The sequence below is a fragment of the Neopelma chrysocephalum genome, unplaced genomic scaffold (assembly GCF_003984885.1).
Source record: "Neopelma chrysocephalum unplaced genomic scaffold, ASM398488v2 Primary Assembly neopelma1_42, whole genome shotgun sequence".
Lineage (NCBI taxonomy): Eukaryota > Metazoa > Chordata > Aves > Passeriformes > Pipridae > Neopelma > Neopelma chrysocephalum.
The window spans coordinates 7319859-7340514 of record NW_020897700.1 but is presented as its reverse complement, the minus strand read 5'-3'; the positions used below and the strand labels follow the sequence as shown (position 1 = coordinate 7340514).

At 36.9% G+C, this 20656-nt stretch overlaps 1 protein-coding gene across 1 annotated transcript in view; it reads right to left on the bottom strand.

Moving 5' to 3' along the window:
- Nucleotides 1–2992: 2992 nt before the first annotated feature.
- The window catches only part of MTNR1A (melatonin receptor 1A), a 57299-nt gene continuing 39635 nt past the window's right edge, over nucleotides 2993–20656 (bottom strand). Inside the window, exon 2 of the mRNA XM_027676545.1 lies at nucleotides 2993–3869. Within this exon, the coding sequence (XP_027532346.1) occupies nucleotides 3001–3869 (869 nt within the window). The 3' untranslated portion in view covers nucleotides 2993–3000. The remainder of the gene's footprint in view (nucleotides 3870–20656) is intronic.

Below are 20656 nucleotides of genomic sequence, written 5' to 3'. Positions count from 1 at the left end.
TAACTCCATCTCCTTAGAATGGACAGAAATCATTATTATTTTCATCAGTCTTTATGTTGACCATAAAGAGTCAGAGGTTGTGAGGTGCTGACTTACATTGTCATGCCCATTGTCAATGAGCAGCTAACAAGGCTGCTGATTGTCTTAGATGAATCACTTCGACTCCTTTGAAGCAATAGACTTGGATTAAAAGTAACCATCTCTGCAGAGTACTTCAGAATGGCAGTAAATGCAAAAGCAATCTCATGAGAGCAGCAGATGTTGCTCAAATTTTTCATCCATAGTAATTTTAAACTAAATTCTAAAGACTTGCCCCCCAAAGAAGAACCAGGGATTAATTTATTAAAATTATTGCTATATTTAGCAGCTTAAAAATTTGCACCAACATGCAAATTCTGTGATTTAGATTTAATACAAATATTTCAAAATACAGATCTGAAAAATGTTCTCCATTTTTATTACAGACCTATTCAATAAAATATATACCTTTGGCATAATTTGTTCTATTGTATATAGCAAAGTATTTTCATTGTCATCAAAAATATATTTTAGCACTTGCGAATTACAGGGGACTTTAATTCCTCAGATAATCCACAATATTGGATACAGTGTCTTCAACCGGCTCATAAATATGTAGACATGATACACATGTGCATTTTCTGTCGGAAATGGCAAGTGAAAGATCTTTGAGAATCCTAAACTTACTAATGATTAAGCTACTTAAGCTGTCTTTATGCTACTTTCATAGATATAAGACATCATTTTCATTGAAAATATGCTTTAAATAAGGCAACTTTTGTAAGAATTAAAATATTGTTTTTTCTTGCATGAAAAACTCTTTTTCTTGTAAGGTAGTCATGCCTCCCTTGCTATTCTAAAATCACTACGCACAAAGCAATAAAATTACAGAGCTAAGCATCCTCCAAGGATGAAATCACAGTGAAGAAAGCTGTGATATACTTTATACTGTTAATCATGTTGTATCATATAGCATCACATGATGATACCACAATAGAAGAGAGCTGGTTATTTACACAGTGGTTCTGACTGAAAAATGTAAACAAAGATGAGTCAAGCACCTTGGCAATGCGTTGACTTTCTAGTTCATAACCAGGGGTTTACAATGTTGTTCATTTGTTCCATTGTTAACATGACATGAGGCACCTGTTTTTAAGGTAAGAAACTGGTCAGATGATGAAGTGTCAGTGGTGCTTTCAAGTAAATATGAATCTGTTTCCTTTTAGTTCATTATTAAGTCAAGAGTATGCCAATCTATGATCCAAGAAAGATGAAATGCTGTTAGATTGGTATGCAGTTTAAGGATTTCTATGACATAGAGTAACCGCTGTTTTCTAAGACATATAAGCTCAGGAAAATCTCCATTACAGTAAATAATGTTTTAAAAAAATCCTTTAGGTAAAATTCACATTTTAACATAGATTAACAGAAGTCTGATGGCTATTCAGAAACTCTTAGTCCCATTGATATTGTTGGAATTGGCTTCGAAAAGCTCAAGTGTACTTGAACATCGCTGCAGGTATAAATGTTTGAGCATTAAAAGCTATGACAGTTGGAGCTTCTTTCCAGAACTAAATGCTCCTTCTTTTTAAGGTTAATTTGAAGGTGAATCCTATTGTGAATTGCTTTTCTCCGCCAGAGGACTTCATTATAAACAGACATTCTTTGTTGCAGAATAGCCTAGCTATTCTTCCTCACTTCACAGTGTACTTCCCCTCACTGAAGAGGTGCCTGCTATCTGTGGAAAGCCCACATAACACGTCCTGTCCTGAGAGTCACATGTTCCTCCTTGTGCCACTGTCATAAGTAGTATCTTCTCTGTTCTATTATTTAAAGGTGTCTAATTGTTCTAGGTTATTCCACTATGTTCATAATTGTGGCAAACACCTAATTATTAATCTGAAAACCTCATCTATGTCAGATTACAAAATAACCTCTAGTCTTAGGCTATTCTCAGGAGAACAATTTCCAAAAGATGTTAAATGCTCATCCTGTATCTTATTTCCCAGGGTTGCATGGGGTTCTAGACAAAACTCACCACTCGTATTAAATGCATTAATCTTCTTCTCACAGAGGTTTAGAACTTCTGTCCTTTACACAGGTGAGATATAACAGTCTTCCTCACCTATGTTTCTAGAAGGTGTTTCCTCAGAAGCTCTTCTGCGGCACTTCCCTATTTCATGAGTTACTATCTCTTCAGAAATAATGGTCATTTAAATTTCCCTTCCCAACCCTCTTACACATTTTTTTCATGCTGGAATGGCTTGACCTGATGAATCATAGCTCTTTTCTTTCCTTGCTGTTTATCCTCCTGCCCTTGGAGCTTTGAAGATAATCAGTCAGGCATGTTTCTCCCCCTAAAAGCTATTTTAAAATCGAGAAGTCAATTGAGAATGTCATTCTTAGGAGGGTTGCTGAGGTTTAATGTCCAAAGAAAATTATAATTGTGTCCATGTTAGTAGCAAAGAAATATAGATAGAGGTACTTATCAAAAATCCTGATGAATTTTCAATTGCCTTGAGTTTTTACTTCACGTCTCCTAATATATTTCATAAAGGCCTGATTCCTTCTTTTAGAAGAAGTTTCCAGAGGTTTAAGAATCAGGACCACAACCTGGTCAGAAAAAACAGGTAGAAAGTGGCAGGAAGAGTTTTATGATTTGTTTTACTGCACTAGGCAGTGTGGATACTTCTGTTTCAATCTCTTTCTAGGTGTTTATCTTCATCTAAGGGAAAAAACAAGTATCCATGCATAACTTGTTATTCACTCAAGGATATCATTATGTCATTATATGAGAGATATACCATTGTATAATAGGACCTGTATACCAAGGCTCTATATCAAGCTCCCAAATACTATGAAAGGAATTTGATCAAAGTGCTCTCAGTGTAGAAGATATATTTCACTATAATATTTAACAGTAGAACTAATAAAACAGAGACTTTATTTGGATGCTGTTGAATGACAGTAAGAGTCCCATTTTCAGACAGAGTCCACCTTTACTTGATTGTTGTTTGTAATCAGTGGAGAAGGTTTACTTCTCATTCTGTCTCCTGCATCATTAGAACTATCCTGGAAAAAAACATTTGCTGTACAAAAAGTGACAATAATTCTCTTGTATTCTCTTCTGAAGTTCTGGTTCAGGAGTCCATATACTATAGCATTAAGGCAACTGTTGAAATATGCCATATAATAACTAGATACAAACAACCACTCTGGAATCCTAGGGATTACAGTTTTTGGGTTGACAGCCACAGCAAGGCCTATAAAGTTCAAAGGGGCCCAGCAGACTGCAAACAGTACAAATACTACAAACATGGTTACAAAGTTTCTGAAGTCATGTGGCTTCAGCCTAGGATTGTTATCTGGTTTAACCCTTCGCCTTACCTGAATAACGAGGATCCATATTCTCAAGTAACAGAAAGTAACTATGGCTATGGGAAGCAGGAAATGGAAAAACACAACTGCTATTGTATATGCTGAGCTCACAGATTGTGCAAATGTACACGAGTAAATCCTGGGGTCATACTGTAGCGATCCCACAAACAGGTTGGGCACAATAGCAACAAATGTTAGGACCCATATAAGAACAACATAGCACAATGAATTCTTGTTGCTGTATAGCTTGTCATATTTGAGACTGTGGCAGATATAGCAGTACCGATTGATAGCGATGCCTGTAATATTGAAGATTGATCCAATGACACTTAGGCCCATCAAGAAGCCACTAATCTGGCAGTGTAGGTATCCAAGTTTCCATCCGTTGTGAAACACAGATGTGAGGACCAGTGGATATGGGTAGATAGCTACAATCAAGTCTGCAACTGCCAGGCTTACAACAAACACATTTCCTGTAAAATAAATATAAAAAGGCAAGTATTAGTTTTTCTTTTGATCTTTTTCTGTCATTTCTAGTCTCATTATATTTATGAGAAGCCTTAAGTGGAACACTTTAAATGTAATTAGTTTCTACTTTATGGATCATAATTCATTATATCAGAAATAAGACACTCATTTTGAGTCTAAAAAGGTAGCTTAAATTAAAGATGCACCTTTTAAAAGAAAACTGTCTTTAAACTTAATTACCATGACCTAGTATATTTATCATGTCATTTATTTGGATTCTTCCAATCACAGACTTAGAATTAATATCAAATTACGATATCCATAACTTTAGGTCTGGCCTTGGTTTTAAATAGTCTCTCTTGAAAAATCAGCAGAAATAATATTACTAATAAATTTCAAAACTCACATTTACCTTCCTTATTTAATTTAATTCCCTTTCAGTACATTACCCCTTAACTTTTCCAGTCCTGAAATGAAAATCTCTTTTCCCCCATTTATATTTCAAGCTTCTACGACTTCTACATGACTTTTTTAGTAACTGTCTTTGAATCTGCTGGCTAGGACTTATCTAAACTTAACTTCTAAGAGTCTAGTTGAACACAGACTTAGTTGTCTTTTCTAAACTGAGAGACATGCTCTTCAGTAAAATAGTGATGCTGGGCAGTGACCTAGACAGTTCCTAGACACTACTGATGCCCCATTCTTCTCTGCCTCCAAACAGAACAATTAAGCAATGAAATATTCTCTTGGTTCATTTTTTAACAAAGACAGATGATAGAACCCCTCTCTGTTCTTCAAAAACAATGGAATCCATCAGGTTTTGAATTAATCTTTTGAGTATAGATTGTTTGTTTTTTTTTTAGTTGCTTAAACTGAATACCTCCCAACCATTCTAGTTTCTAAGAAGAAGCTCACAAGATACATTGAAGTCACTTTTATTCATTTTCTAAAAATAACTATTACATGTGTTGGTCTAGTTGTTCATGTCCATTTCTACAGAAAGTTATAAATATGTGCATATACATGCATGTATGTAGGTATATAAATGCATATTCTAAATAGGCATTTGTGTGTTTGAGATTCTATTTTGCAATTCTGAGATTATTCAAGGAAGATGAAATATGAGCTTCTGTTGCAACCTGTAATAAAATACATTGTTAGTTTTAGATGATGTAAAATTTCATTATTAGTCCAAAGTGGGGTTGGTGAACTATTTTGTGCTTGAGCAGACAAAACACAAACAGATAAAAAGAGTTTATAAGAAAAGATAAAACTATCTATGGAAAAATAGGGCATTCTACCTCAAACAATTTAAAATACATCTTCTCTCACTAATCTTAGCCTTTAAATGGCCAGCTAGAAATATTACGTCTGCAAACGCTGACAGAGAAAAACAGAAAATATCTGTCTCAAGATGCTACTTACACTGTCCTGTTTAAGTCTTGATACATGCAAAAGTACCACATTTGATATTTATACTAATGGCCTTAATTTAAAGACTGCTACACTAGCTGTCATCGATTTTGTATCTGGATTTACAAACAACTTTCTCATCATACTGTCTATAGTTGTTTCTTTTTTTGCCTGGGAATTCACTGCCAGACTGCAATATGCTTATCCTGAAGCCTTTGACAGAATTCCAGATCATTTCAGCAAAAACATCAGAGCTCCTTTCAGCAGAAGATTATATGGGGAAAAAAACATTGTTTTCAGAATTTACCCTTGATTTAGTGGCAAGTGATACAAGAATAAGACACCGTTTGGAACTTAGAGCTCTGGTTTTTCTTATGAATCAAGGATTGGAAAGTAAATGAAAATTTGCTGTCAGTGGGTTTTTTCCCCTGTCAAGAATATTGCAAAATTGATAAAATGTTGACATATAAAATCCCAATACTTATTTAAATCACAGAATATGCTTAAGTGGAAGGGACCCATAAGGATCATCGAGTCCAACTCTTCGCTCTGCACAGGACCATCCCCATGAGTCACACCATGTGCCTGAGAGTATCATCCAGACGCCTCTTGAACTCTGCCAGGCTTGGTGCTGTGACCACTTCCCTGCAGAGCTTGTTCCAGTGCCCAATCACCCTCTGGGTGAAGAACCTTTTTCTAATATCCAACTGGTCTGATCTATTAATATTGTTAATATTCTCATTTTTTACCCACTGGAGCCAAATGATAAGGAAAAAGTTAAAAGTGGGAGATTTTTTCCCTTTGTTGAAAGGCAGTATATGGTATACTTTTCTCTGAATAGTTTAACTTTGGAAACTGAGTCTAGGAAGAGTAGACACTCTGTCTTTGAATCAGCCAAATCTCAAGGTTCCATAAACTCATACACCATAGTTGTTCCAGGTTTTCTCAGTTGGCTGCTATAGAGTGACAAACTGAAAGTCTTGGAAACACAAGCTGTGTCATATGAAAATTGGAGGCTAGCAGGATATCTTGGAAGCCTGTCTTAAAAAAAAAAAAAAAAAAATCATGAGTTTAGAAACCAAATCCCAAGCTGCCAGTTCATGGTTAGCATGTCAGCTGAATGAACAAAGCATGGGGCTGGAAACTGCTTGGAAACCAGATACCTGCTTGCAGAGTGGACTTTTATCTTGAACTTGAGTTCAGATACATTTTTGTTGTATGTTTTTTGTTTGTTTAGAGGTTCATTGTTTCAGACTCCGAAGTTGGATCTGAAATGATGTTGAGCTTTCATATGTTATATAATATGCTATTTAAAAATATGATCCTAGCTTTAGGTACCCAAAATCAGTGGAAAATATATTCCTATATTTTAATGACATATTGTGAAATTAAACCCTTATGTTTGGAGAATGCTTGGTATTGTAGAATTGTAGTATCATAGAATCAGCTGGGTTGGAAAAGACCTCTGAGATCATTAAGTCCAACCCTTGATGCAACACCGCCATAGTTACTAGACCATGCCACTAAGTGCCACATCCAGTCTCATCTTAAAAACCTCTAGGGATGGTGAATTCACCACCTCCCTGGGCAGCCCATTCCAATGTCTGATTACTCCCTCTGTAAAAAATTTCTTCCTAGTATCCAACCTAAACCTTCCCTGTCAGAGCTTGAGACCATGCCCTCTTGTCCTACTGCTGGTTGCCTGGGAGAAGAGACCAATACCCACCTGGTACAACTTCCTTTCATGTAGTTGTAGAGAGTGATGAGGTCTCCCCTGAGCCTCCTCTTCTCCAGGCTAAACAACCTCAGCTCCCTCAGCCTCTCCTCATAGGACTTGTGCTCAAGTCCTTTCACCAGCCTTGTTGCTCTTCTCTGGACCTGCTCCAGCACCTCAACATCCTTCCTGAACTGAGGGGCCCAGAACTGGACACAGTACTCCAGGTGTGGCCTCACCAGCGCTGAGTACAGGGGAAGAATCACTTCCCTGGTTCTTCTGGCCACACTGTTCCTGTCAGGATGGCCAAGATGCCATTGGCCCTCTTGGCCACCCGGGCACACTGCTGGCTCATGTTCAGCTTCCTGTCAATCCAAACTCCCAGGTCCCTTTCTGCCTGGCTGCTCTCCAGCCGCTCTGTGCCCAGCCTGTAGCGCTGCAGGAGGTTGTTGTGGCCAAAGTGCAGGACTCAGCACTTGACCTTGTTGAACCTCATCCCACTGGAATCAGACTATGTCTCCAGCCTGTCCAGGTCCCTCTGAAGAGCCCTCCTGCCTTCCAGCAGATCAACACTCCCCCCCAACTTGGTGTCATCTGCAAATTTGCTAATGTAAGACTCGATCCTTTCATCCAGATCATTAGTAAAGATATTGAACAGAACTGGACCCAACACTGATCCCTGGAGGACACCACTAGTGACCGGCTGCCAACTGGATGCAGCATCGTTCACCACCACTCTCTGGGCCTGGCCTTCCAGCCAGTTCCTAACCCAACACAGAGTGGGCTGCCAGCTTTTTCAGGAGTATGCTGTGGGAGATGGTGTCAAAGGCTTTGCTGAAGTCCAGATAGACAACATCCACAGCCTTCCCCTCGTCCACCAGGTGGTTCATCTGATCATAAAAGGAGATCAGGTTGGTCAGACAGGGCCTGGCCTTCCTAAACCCGTGCTGGCTGGGTCTGATCCCTTGTCCATCCTGTAGGTGCTGTGTGATTGCACTTAGGATGATCTGCTCCATAACCTTGCCAGGCACTGAGGTCAGGCTGACAGGCCTGTAGTTTCCCGGGTCCTCCTTGCAGCTCTTTTCGTGGATCAGCATGACATTTGCCAGCTTCCAATCATCTGGGACCTCACCAGTGAGCCAGGACTGTTGGTAAATGATGGAGAGCAGCTTGGCAAGCTCTTCTGCCAGCTCCCTCATCACCCTAGGATGGATCCCATCTGGTCCCATAGACTTGTGAGGATCCAAGTGGCTCAGCAGATTGCTAACTGTTTCCTCCTGGATTATAGGGGGGATATTCAGCTTCCTGTCTCTGTCTACCAGTTCTGGAAGCCAGTTGTCTTGGGGACAACCTGTCTTACTGTTGAAAACTGAGGCAAAGAAGGTGTTAAGTACCTCTGCCTTTTCCTCATCTTTGGTGACTATGTTCCCCCCCCCATGTCCAACAAGGAATGGAGGTTTTCCTTGCTCCTATTTTTGCTATTGATGTATTTGTAGAAGGACTTCTGGTTATCCCTAACAGAAGTGGCTAGATTGAGTTCAAATTGTGCCTCTGTCTCTCTAATTTTCTCTCTACATGACCTAACTATATTCCTAAACTCTGCATGAGTAGCCAGACCTTTTTTCCATAGTCGGTAAGCTCTCTTTTTTCCCCTAATTTCCTTTAAAATCTCCCTGTTCAGCCAGGCTGGCCATCTTCCCCGCCGGCTTGCCTTTCAGCAGACTGGGTCAGCCTGCTCCTGTGCTTTCAAGACCTCCTTCTTGAAGCACGTCCATCCCTCCCAGACTCCTTTCTTTTCGAGGGTTGTTTCCCAGGGTACACTCTGAACTAGTCTTCTGAGTAGGCTGAAATCTGCCCTGCGGAAGTCCAGGGTAGAAGTTTTATTGATGGCCCTCTTTGCATCCCTGAGTATTGAAAACTCTATTATTTCATGGTCACTGTGCCCCAGACAGCCTCCGACCACCACATCTCCCACCAGCCCCTCTCTGTTTGTGAACGGCAGGTCTAGTGGGTCCCCACCCCGGTAGGCTCATTTATCAGCTGGAGCAGGAAATTATCCTCTATACGGTCTAGGAATCTCCTAGACTGTCTCTTCTCTGCTGTGTTGAGTTCCCAGCAGACATCCGGCAGGTTAAAGTTGCCCACAAGAACAATGGCTGGTGATTTGGAGACATCTGCCGTCTGCTTATAGAATAATTCATTACCCTCTTCATCCTGGTTGGGTGGCCTGTAATAGACTTTCACCAGGATGTCAGCCTTGTTGGCCTTCCCATTCATTCTGATCCGCAGGCACTCAACCTTATCGTTACTGACTTCAAGTTCTACAGAGTCAAGAGACTCTCTAACATATAGAGGTGAGTACCACAAAAATATATATATAGGAAAAAATTAATTTTCGTCTCCAGATTTAGGTTTGTACATAATGCTATAAATGAAGCCTGAAGCTCAATATTAAACCCTTTTAAAGGGCCACATAATGAAAATCTTGAATAATTCTCCCTTGAAGAAAAAGTATTCATTCTCTTTAGAGAGATCACATTACTGTGAAAAAATGTGATTTGTGTAACTAAAGAATATATTATTATGCTGTAATGCTAGTCAGCTGAACTGAGAAGGCAGAGGTTGAATTTCTTGACTTCGACATAGGCTGAATAAGCTTTAATAAATTTAAGCAAATGTTGTGCTCTGGATGTATGTGGGAAGAAAGATAATCTACTGGTAACCAGGTTTAGCAAGTCATGCTTTTAGATGCTATCTAAAGCAATGTTCCATTAAATATTTTACTGAAAAAGATGCCCTTCTGCTCAGCAAACACATAGCAACATCAGACCTACCTGCTGAATATGAAGTTGCACTAAAGCAACAGAAAACAAAAAGCATTTTCCTAGATAATTTGACTTTTCCAAGAGCACAATACAACATAGACTGAGTGTAAAAACTGTGGCCCTGACAAATTATAAGAAAAAATGCTTATGGGATTGTCAAGATATCAGAATAAATATAAGAGCCTCAAATAAGAACTACATGATGTAGTAGTATCAATAGCAACTTGTATTTGCAGAACATACAAATTAATATGTGGGTTGTTTTTCCCTAGATTTAGTGCTGAGTGTGCCCTGAATTGGAATTAGAGAGTTTCCAGAAATTTCTAGCAACTTAAATAAGCGCAGAATAGTAATGGAAAAAATAGTCTAGATGGTACTGAGTGACTCTCATAGGCTTAAACTGAAGGGCTGAACAGTTTGCCAGCAGATCGAAAATTACTAATTCTTTTGGTAGTTTTAGGAGAACTGAGGGAGATGTGGTCTATGGAACTCTTTCCTCAAGTGTTGAGACTGTGAAGTACTTTAATTCTTCCAAAACTTTTAGCCTGGGGAAAAAAATATTGTAAAAAAGGGAAACAGCTTATCAATGGAATAAAATAGCAATGTTTTAAAGCACTAGGGATTCCAGTTAGAATTTTTTTGTACTCAGGAAATCTGAGTGAATTTTAGAGAAGAACTCATATTGCTGGAAATATTGGTAAGGCTACTATTTCTCCTCTTTTTTCCCCCAGATATTTTTGTACCTTTTAATATTGGTTGCTATGTCACTACTTCTGTTCACCTATTTCAAATTCTTTCCTGTGCAAATAATGCATTGCCTTCTTACAACAAATGCTTTCCATGAAGCATCATGTTTTTATCATGTTGCTACATTTTGAAAAACACACCATCATGTTTCCTGTTTGTGCAGTAGTGCTTCAGGTTGCAGTAATTTTAGGTAAGATGGATTTACAGTCTTTATGCTAACTGAAGTTGCTTTAGCTTTTAGGTAAGACTAAACAGTACATGTAGCAGTCATTGAAGTCACATACAAGGATTTTGTTTGAGTGGCCATTGACTCAGACATGTAATGTTTACTTGTGTAGTATATCTTTAAGTAAAGGGGATAGTGTAAAAAGTAGCAGTGTTGGACCAATTACAAGATCAAACTTAATTTCTAACTAGCAGGTCCATGTCATTCTTACCTACTCTCTTTTTATCATTTGTAAGATATTTCCAGATATGCTAACAATCACTTCCAATTGCTTCATAACAAGCCTTAATTAACAGGATACTTCCTTATAAATTTAGATCATGTTATCTAGACGTGCTGTATTTAAATATCATACTTGCCAAGGTTGTTATATCCACACTTTTTATATATTTAATGGTACAAAAATGTTTATTTACATTTTAAAGCACTGGCTTCTGATCACTCTAATACTTCTATTGATTTACTTCAAGGATAGCTTACAGATTTTATTGGCATTATGAAATCTTTCTCACTAATCCAGCCCTTGCTCAGAACGTTAATCTGAGAGTTTATGCTGAAGTTGAAGACAAGATTATGATTAGATGCTACTGACAGCCTGTAGCATCAGAAACTTTAAATGAGGTACCTCTCAATTATAACTGAGTACAGCATCATACTGACACATTTCCGTATAGCAAAAGTGGCAGCATAGCTGGCAAAACACCTGGTTTAGTAAACTAGTACCTTCCCTTCACAACTGAATGGTAGGAGTGAAATAAGTTTTTGATTCTAGAATTTAAGACATCACATGAAATAAGGCAATGGGCTAGTTAATGAAGACAGCAAAATGAGAAACCCAAGCATAATATTCAATGCAATATATTTCATTTTCCCACTAAGAACTTCTTTCTTAGAAAGGCTAGAATTTAAGACATCACATGAAATAAGGCAATGGGCTAGTTAATGAAGACAGCAAAATGAGAAGCCCAAGCATAATATTCAATGCAATATATTTCATTTTCCCACTAAGAACTTCTTCCTTAGAAAGGCATTTTGTTGAGCCTCTGCTTGTCTCATTATTGTTTTCATGCATAAAATAGTATCTTAATTACAGATATTAAAGCTAAATTTGTTTCATATACCACGAACATTTTTGTCCTGACTGTTGTTCCATTAGCACCAATATTTCACTTGTAAAACATCATAAAAAACTACAAAATCAAGGAGTGAAGGCTGTTTTTGTGAGTATCTAATACAAATTCAATAAAATCTCCTTGTTCATATATCCAGAGACAGAGCTTAAGACTACTCAGTGTTCCTTCTCCCTGGGACATTAACCAGTCATAATGTTTCAAGAAAAAGACCACTCCATAATTTTTCTAGCATTAAATTAATATTGGAAAGTTGCTGTACCCGGCAGCACAGTTTGGGATTCCACAGAGATCATGTTCAACAAAAATTGTTAAATTAAAACACCTGTAAGTGGGGTCATGGACCACTGTTTCTTAGGCAAAATTTCAAAGTCAAGTAAGGTTACTTAGACAAGCAAGTGTGCAGACAGTCCCAGCTTCACTGGAGAAAGATTTGAAATGTCTAAGAAGCTGACAGTCCTTGCAGCTCAGCATCAAAATGGCACAAAACAGCTGAGCAAAAATATGGGAATAAATATTACATAAGCTCCAGTTACTCCTGGGAGCTTCATTCACTTTACAGATAATAATATCAACTCCCCTAGATCTGAAAAAGTCTATTTTTAAACTGAAGGCACTATTTATAAACCTGTCCTCAATCAAGAAGTCCACGTGTGCATTAAATTTGAATAGCGTGATGGGCCTGTGGGTTTTGCTTCTCATTAGCAAATGTAACCTTATGCAGCAGATGGTGATGCAGAGAAATGGGAAGGGCTTAAAGCCCACATTCAACCTTTTAGCTTTAAGCATATGTAGGAAAACCTTTCTCTTTCCTTTTAAGCTGATAAAAGACCTTGTATTACTTTGTTGTTTTTGTAAAACCCCATTCAAGTGCACGCTTCTGTCACATTATAGGTTTTTTCAGACCTTCTATCACCTCGTTGGGTCACTAATGAAACCAGCAGTGTAATTACAGACATGGCAACTGCCTACAGCTTTAATGATGTCAGGTAGACAACTTGTTAGCACTGAGGAGAGTATTAAATATTTGCAGTTTAAACTCATTTACAATCTTACTAAGGTAGAAATCCTTAATGTCATAGACAAGTTAAGATACTGAAATGAACCTAAGTAACCTCAACTTTTAACTGCAGTTAATAGAAATTCAGGGAAATGGATCATATAAGGCTGAACAGCTGGAGAACTGCATAACAGTATATTTGAGAGATATTGAAGAATAGATTTGTTAAAGGGCATAATATCAGAATAATCCATATTGTAATGCTTTATTTCACTGTGCTGAAAGTTGAAGAAAATTTTACGTAATCAGCACAGCATAAATTAAAGATTACTGATGCACTCAGAAAACAAAATATTATACTGTATTTAGACTAATTATCACACAGAATCTTCCAGTGAAGCTGCAGCAACAATTAAACTTGAAATGCCTATGCCACCTTCTGGCCAAGAAAATCAGATGCATGAATGAGTAATTGGCAGAAAATGGCAGAGACAAACTATATAGTATTCAGAATAAAGGAATGGTTGGGTATCAGGTCCGAGTTGACTGTAACCAAACAGTATGCAGATGTGATTAAGTAGTTTTGCAGGGATGCCAAACAACATACAGTTTTCTGTATGTTGTGACTTTATCACCCACCATCTTTTCCTACAGTCCCATGACACACATGTGAGTGAGACAGCTATTGTTCTCCTTCTTACAGTCTAAAAATAGTTGTCGGTGCTATTCTTGGTGGTTCAGTCAAGAGAGTAAAATGATGCAAGTTTGCTGTCAGACAGAGAAGGGAATTGAATCCATATGCTGGATGAGTGCTACAGACTTGGGGATGTACCTTGCCTGTGGCAATTTGTATGACATGCCAGGGCTGCTTTGAAAATGTCTCTTGTATTGGACCTCTCACTTGATAGGAGTACTTAGTTTGTACTAGGCAGTGGATTTAGTGGGTGCATGGGATATTGAACATCTCAGTACTGGCAAGACTGAGGTGTTCCTCGGTATGCCAATAAGGATAGCACTATCTGCTGGATGAATTTATGTGATATGAAATACAAAGCACCTGAGGAAAGCAGCACTAAAGAAAAGGCCTGGTCTACCATTTTCCACTTAGGCACCTAACATAGGAGCAGACAGGAGTTGACTGAAGATATTTTGTGAACCTGAACTTAAAAAATCTAGAGGCAGTCAGGGTCTGGGTCTTTTTTAATGACTTCTAAAAAATGTCATTTTAAAAAGTACTTTAAATAGCTCTCAGAGCTTCAGTGCACCTCAGGATACATTCATCTTTCTGTTACATTATGCAGTGGCAGGAAATATTTTGCTTGGAGATTCTACATAGAAGGTTCATGTCCAAGATATTTTACTTTAGAATCAGCAGGAAACTGAACAAAACTACTGTTCTTTAACAGAAATGTCTAAAATTTTATCACAATAATATCTAGCTAATACATACTTACCCTGGAAGCAAGATTGTATTAAACTGGCACTGTCATACAGTTTTATAGTTTTAAAACATAGAAATAAAAGATGAAAGGGACTCTTGTCAGCCAGCCAAGAGTGAACTAAGACATAACATAAAATATCATGAGGGCTTATAATGACATTAAAGTGAATCAACAAACCCTGCTGTCTTGCAGGGCAGGCAGACGTAGTGGTGAATGTCTCAAGTTCTGTGACCCTGTTTTTGGCTCTGGTATCTGCCTGGACTGTTCTTTCTACAGTACACTGGGCAGGTGTGTTTTCAAGGTCAGGACATCTATACCCTTTGCCTCTTCTGCCATAATGACAATATTTCAGAGATCAAATAGATTTGCCTGAATAACTTATCCACTTTTACAGAAGGGAATTATATTACCACTTCTGATTTGATCTTTTCTATCTCTAATTTCTATGATTCATTTGGGAGGAAAAAAAAAGTCTGTGGACAACCTGTTCTCTAACAAGGTGTTGCCTAGATGTTACAGAACACTGAGGTTCAGTAAGCGGTATGAAACCGATTAGAATAACAATACTGCTGATGTCAGAGGATCATGCTACTAAACTGCATCACAGCAGAATCAGTGCAAGAGTGCTTTTCCCCCTTCAACTGTATTTGCATTAGAGACTGGAAATAAATGGAAAGACAAAAATGATACTATTGCAGTAATATAAGAGCTCAGATAAATAAAACTAATAATACAGTTCAGAGACTAAAACAAATGAAAGGGAAAAAGCAGAAAAAGGCAGAGAGGAATGCTTGTGAAATATAATTATGTTTTATGTCTGTACAAAATCTCACAGATCTGTCAGGATTGGTGCTAGAAAATGTGAGGATACAGCATATTACCTTTCAAGTTCTAATATATATTTTGAGAAAACAAGTAGGAGAAAACAGGAGAGTGGAGGTACAATCACATAACTGACAGAAGATTTCTATACTGTATAAAACATTGCAAACACAAAATTGCTTTCCTGAATCTCTTTGAAATTCACACTTTTATGTAACTGGATTTTGTCCCTGATTTGTCCATAGAATTATTCATAGGATGAAAAAGAAGTTAAAAAAATTCTCGAGAGGACAAAATAATCCATTTTCTTTCTGTTATGACTAATAACAGTACAGGTGGTCATTCAGCCAATATATTTAACTACAGAGTCCACAGTAGACAGCGAAGATAATGACATGAGTTCATAAAACAGTTTTCCCAGTTTTTCTCCTAAAATCAGCAATGGTAGGATATCTGCCAAAACAATGGAAAATAGCACTATAGAAAATATCACTTATATATAGTTAAACGTGTTTACTCTCCCTTCCTCTATCCATTCTCTATTTTGCTATTCCCTTTCTTCCTTTTGTTTTTATTCCATCATCATGTCTTTTCTCTCCTTACTGCTTTACAACACAAAATCTTTTACATTTCTGACAGAAGCCTTTTTTCTCCCTGTTTTCCCCTCCTTTCCTCTCTTCTTTGTTGCCCCAAGTTCCTTAAAAAAGGTTAGAAGACACAGATGAATATCCTACACTACCACCTTATCAGTTTGATTATTTTGAGTGTATTCCATTGTGTCATTGTCAAAGACCCAGGTGCCTACAGTTCTTCCCCCCCTCCCTTTCAGTTCTTCATTTTCTTTATTGTGCTACAGCAAAAATCAAATTGAATGTTCCCAGATCAGAGAGGAGAAAGAGAAATGGGATTAAGTATCATGGGGAATTCACTAGAATACATGCTATTTTAATTCCAATATTAGTGCGGTTTGTTTATAAAAGTAACTGATGGTATGGAGAATTCTTACTCTTCTATAGCATCAGAAATGTATTTTGCACTGGAAACTAAAAGCAGGGCAAATAGGTGGAACTTCTATATGCATGGCAGCAGGGTGAAGGATCTTAATATCCATCTTCTCTACTATCTGTCTTTTCCTCGTTATGAGGAACAGATAATTGAATCCAGGAAACAGGATATGGGAAAAACATCTGGATTAAAAGAGAGTGAAGATCCCATGAAGTGCAGATCCTTTCCTCCTTAAAAAGGTTTAAAAACCTTGTGAAATTTGCTATTGGACCAAAATAGACTGTTCCAGTCCAACACCTACACTATCTGCCTGTGTCTGTGTACATCCACAGCCTGCCAGGAGAATCCCTTTCTTAGCACATACTTTTGTAATTTGATGGGCACCCACACCATCTGCAGGGTTCTACACCTTCCACGCTGAGGTAAAAATATGGTAAGAAATACAAATTAAACCTAAACTGGTTACACTGAGTGTCAAGCAAATTCAAAATATGACAAAACAACAATTGAGGTTTCAGACAATTTTCTTAGAGCAGATTATCTGGATTGTTGCAGCAAGCAATTAAAATGATATAGCCCTGAAAATTTAGTGTGTCAAAAGCTTAGAGGCAATAGCATATTTTCTCCCCTTGCATTACTGAAAACAAAACTGATTTAGATATAGGATAATTTTATACGAAATTAAGGAAGTAGGTAGTTTATTCTTTATTGCCCTGATTCACACAGGTAATAAACTATAATTTTTTAGCACCTGTACAGTATAATTGACTCAGAAACAATGTTTGTTTGTTTGTTTGTTTATATTAGATGTGTATTTTAAAATAGCTTGCTGATAAAACCTACAATTGAAATGTTATATTAGATGAGAAAGAATGAAGACATTGTTCTACCTTAAGTAAAATCTGTCTTTTAATTTGTATCAAAAAAGTTGCAGGAAATATGTACTTTATCTGCGCCTAAACTCTTTTTCTTTCCCTAAAGATCCTGAAATGGATGTCAACAGATAAAATTCTCAGTTTTCTAATGTTATCCTCATTGCTAGTAGCAATAGTTTATAGAGAACTTAAGACAAAATTTAACATTTGTGGCATTTGAATGACCACAAAAATATTTTAATTTATTTCAAGGTTTCCCAGGATTCTTATCTTTGTACAATTTAGTTCTTCATTACAAAAGCAATTGTCAATATAAATAAAACAACAAGGACAAACTGACTATAAAGAATTCATAGAACTTTAAAAAATATTCTTAAGTCATTATTCCTTTAATTCTTCAGACAAATACAGACATGACTTTTTTTTTTCCCCGATATTTCTTCTGAACAGCCTAAAATAAACACTGTGACTTCACTGCAGGCAAAAAATTAAGGTATCCTAAATTTTTGCCAATACCTTTACAGTATACAATGATATGAGAAGTACTGATGCACATGTACATCATCTAGTTAATCTGTAACAGGATATACTATTATACTTGTAGCTAATTAATATACCTCCACTTAAATTTTAACTGAATTATCTATTTTTTTGCTATCTGAATGATAAAACTTGCACAGATGTTGGCTCTGGTTTGACCAGGCTCTAGAAGTTATAATGAGAAGGAGAATTCATTTATTGCTTGTTGTTTCTTTCTTTTTTTTTCCCCTGCACGATGGGATTTTTCATAGAGCACAGAATAAAATCTTCCAGCAGTAATTATTTCAGAGGAACTAGAAAAAGAAATAGTCAGGTATGACTGCCCTTTGACATCACAGAAGATTTCAGATACTTCCACACTGTACCTCACACAAGTGGGGTCAACCTCTTGAAGGATTTTTCTTCTCTTTAGCAACTACTGACATACAGCTCCAAATTTTTTCAATATCCTCTTGATTAGTTAATTAGAAAATTCATTGCTTTTAAATTTAATGCTTATTAGAAATAAAATGGGGTTTGGATTTGTGCCTTTTATCTTAGCAGTATTAAATGAAGATTTTACGAAGAGTTACCTTACATGGAGATGTAATTTAGCATACACATGAATTTGCCATGCAATTGCATCCTTAGAAGTGGGCTTTTGTCTAGAAAAAATTGGCTAAAATAATGACTTAGCTAACTCCACTGACAAGTTGAAGCAGTGTAAGTAAGCAAATAAGTGGCTCTGCATATTGAATATAAATCATAATTATATTATTGTATTGTTACTCATCCCCATCTTGTTTTAGTTACTTGCCTGTTCTTGGGATTTTACTTTCATAAAGAGTGGTGTGGAATTTTTCAGAAAGCATTTATTTTTCTATTGCTTAAGACTGAACTGTTTGTTTATTACTGAGTGTAGTCAAAGGACATGAGACTATGGCACTAGCTAATAGGAAAGAAATATATACATAAATGATGTTGATTTCAGTACCTACATAGGTCTTCAGATCTTATCACTCAGTGTTCTTACCTAACCTGTAGCACTAAACTGTCCAGTACAATGAAAGAAATTGCTGAAACCTATACTTGCTGTCAAAATATTGGATTTTGTATTATAGTAATTTCAGTGTGGTAGCATTTAAAAGCTCTGTTATGATATCTCATCTGAAGGATTTGTACCCATTGATTTTTGTTATGACTCAGAAATATTGTAACTGCTCACTTTGAGAAACCAAACACAATTTGTAAAATTAAGTTCAATACCTCCAGTGTAAAAAATGTGAACCTTTTAACTGTGTGAAAACAAAACAGATTTCCAAAACTATATAATTATAATCTGAGTCTCATAATGTTATGTATATAATACCTTGGCTGTTGGAGCTCCTTTGCTTTTTTAATGCCATTTCTTTTCTCTTATGCTCCTTTCTATCTCTGTTTTAATGCTAGGGAAAATCTTACCAAAAAAAACAAAAAAGCTTTTAAGAAAGCTGAAAAGTTATATATAGATAGCCAAAGATAGTATCCTTTTAAATATTTAGTAAAAACTTTTCCAGTTCTCCCTCTGAACCTTCCTGCTCAGTTCTTCATCTTTTTTTAGGAACAGGTTTTTAGTGTGCCAACATACTTCATTATTTAACAAAACTTAACAAACCAGAAGTCAACACTACTACTTATGAAACTAAAAATAAAGAAGGCACCCAAAGAAAGGTGGTATAATTATCTCAATGAATATTAAAAAAAATGTATTTCTATGTTGAAAAGATGCCAAAAAGAAGAGGTTCTGTACAATCAGTGTATGTCAAAGATGTTGTGTATTTATATTGTGTTACAAAACCTGACTTGAAGTTTATTGTGAAGAGGAATGAGCGGTAAGGAAGCCTTAGCTTCAGTCTGACCAGTAACTTTGCATTTCTTTACTTTGTTCTATTAGGGAATAATCCTCTCATTTTTTAAACAATATCCTTGTAAAATATTCTACAAGTAATTGAATGCTGAAAAAAAAGCGTAGGGAGTGCGGGAAAAGTGTCTTTCACATCTCGGCTAAAACCTCCCAGATTTTCTTACTTTGGTTTCATAAGGATCTCTATTTAGCTTTGTAGGTGAAAAGATTTCTTCAACATTTTTGAAAGACAGCTTGAGTTCCTCAGAGAGCCACTCTAGCTCTTTCCATGTATGAGCACAAAAACGTCCGCTTTAGCACATTAATGTATTTTTTAAAGTAACAGCAGAAGAGCTTCCCCTAAGATCTGAAAATTCTTCACTCAAGACTAACAGCCTTCATTTATGTGGAGTAAAACTGGGCAGTTCACGATGCAGAAGTTAACTATTTTGGTAATACATAAAAAACCTCCTTCTAACTCTTTTATTGAAATTGTGTGTGTCAGTTGCAATCATCGATGGGCAATAGTAGAATTTGTTGGCATCATAGTAATTTCCTGATAGACTTGAATTCATATTTTAGGAAAGTCCACGGGGATTTTTTGTTTATAAATTCCAACATCTGGAATAGTACAGTGCCAGTTCTTTACAGGATTTCTAGGTATATTTTATTAACAAGCTGGCTTCCTGTAAATTTGGTGTGGAAGATGTTGACCTGGTCAGAGCTTTAAAATAGATCAGTCAACCTTCTTACAGTGAGCTCAATCAATGAAGAAAATCATGTCAGACAGAGAACAATAAAAATAAACCAGTTTCTCCCTGCCTTGTACTTCAAGGCATATCCTTTCTTCCAGGATTGATATCAGTCAGTTCAAGGACTATGATGGTCTCCTGTGGTCCTCTTCTCATTTCTTAAGCCTGATCTGTTTTCTGCTCTTCTTGGCCATCTCAGCTCCTGCTGTAGCTGCAAGCTTTCTTCTTCTTGATGCCTTCCTGTGCCTTATCTTCCAGATGGCTGGTACTTGCTTTTATAGACCCTGGGAGAGAGTAATTTCCCCTTTCTTCTGGGAGATAAACCTCAGCCACATATTCCTTTACTAACAAAGTGTGGCACGCAGAGTGAGGAGAAAGGTAACAAATACCTTTAGTCAGACTTAAGGGAGAAAAGAACAGTACTTAAACTTTTCATCTTC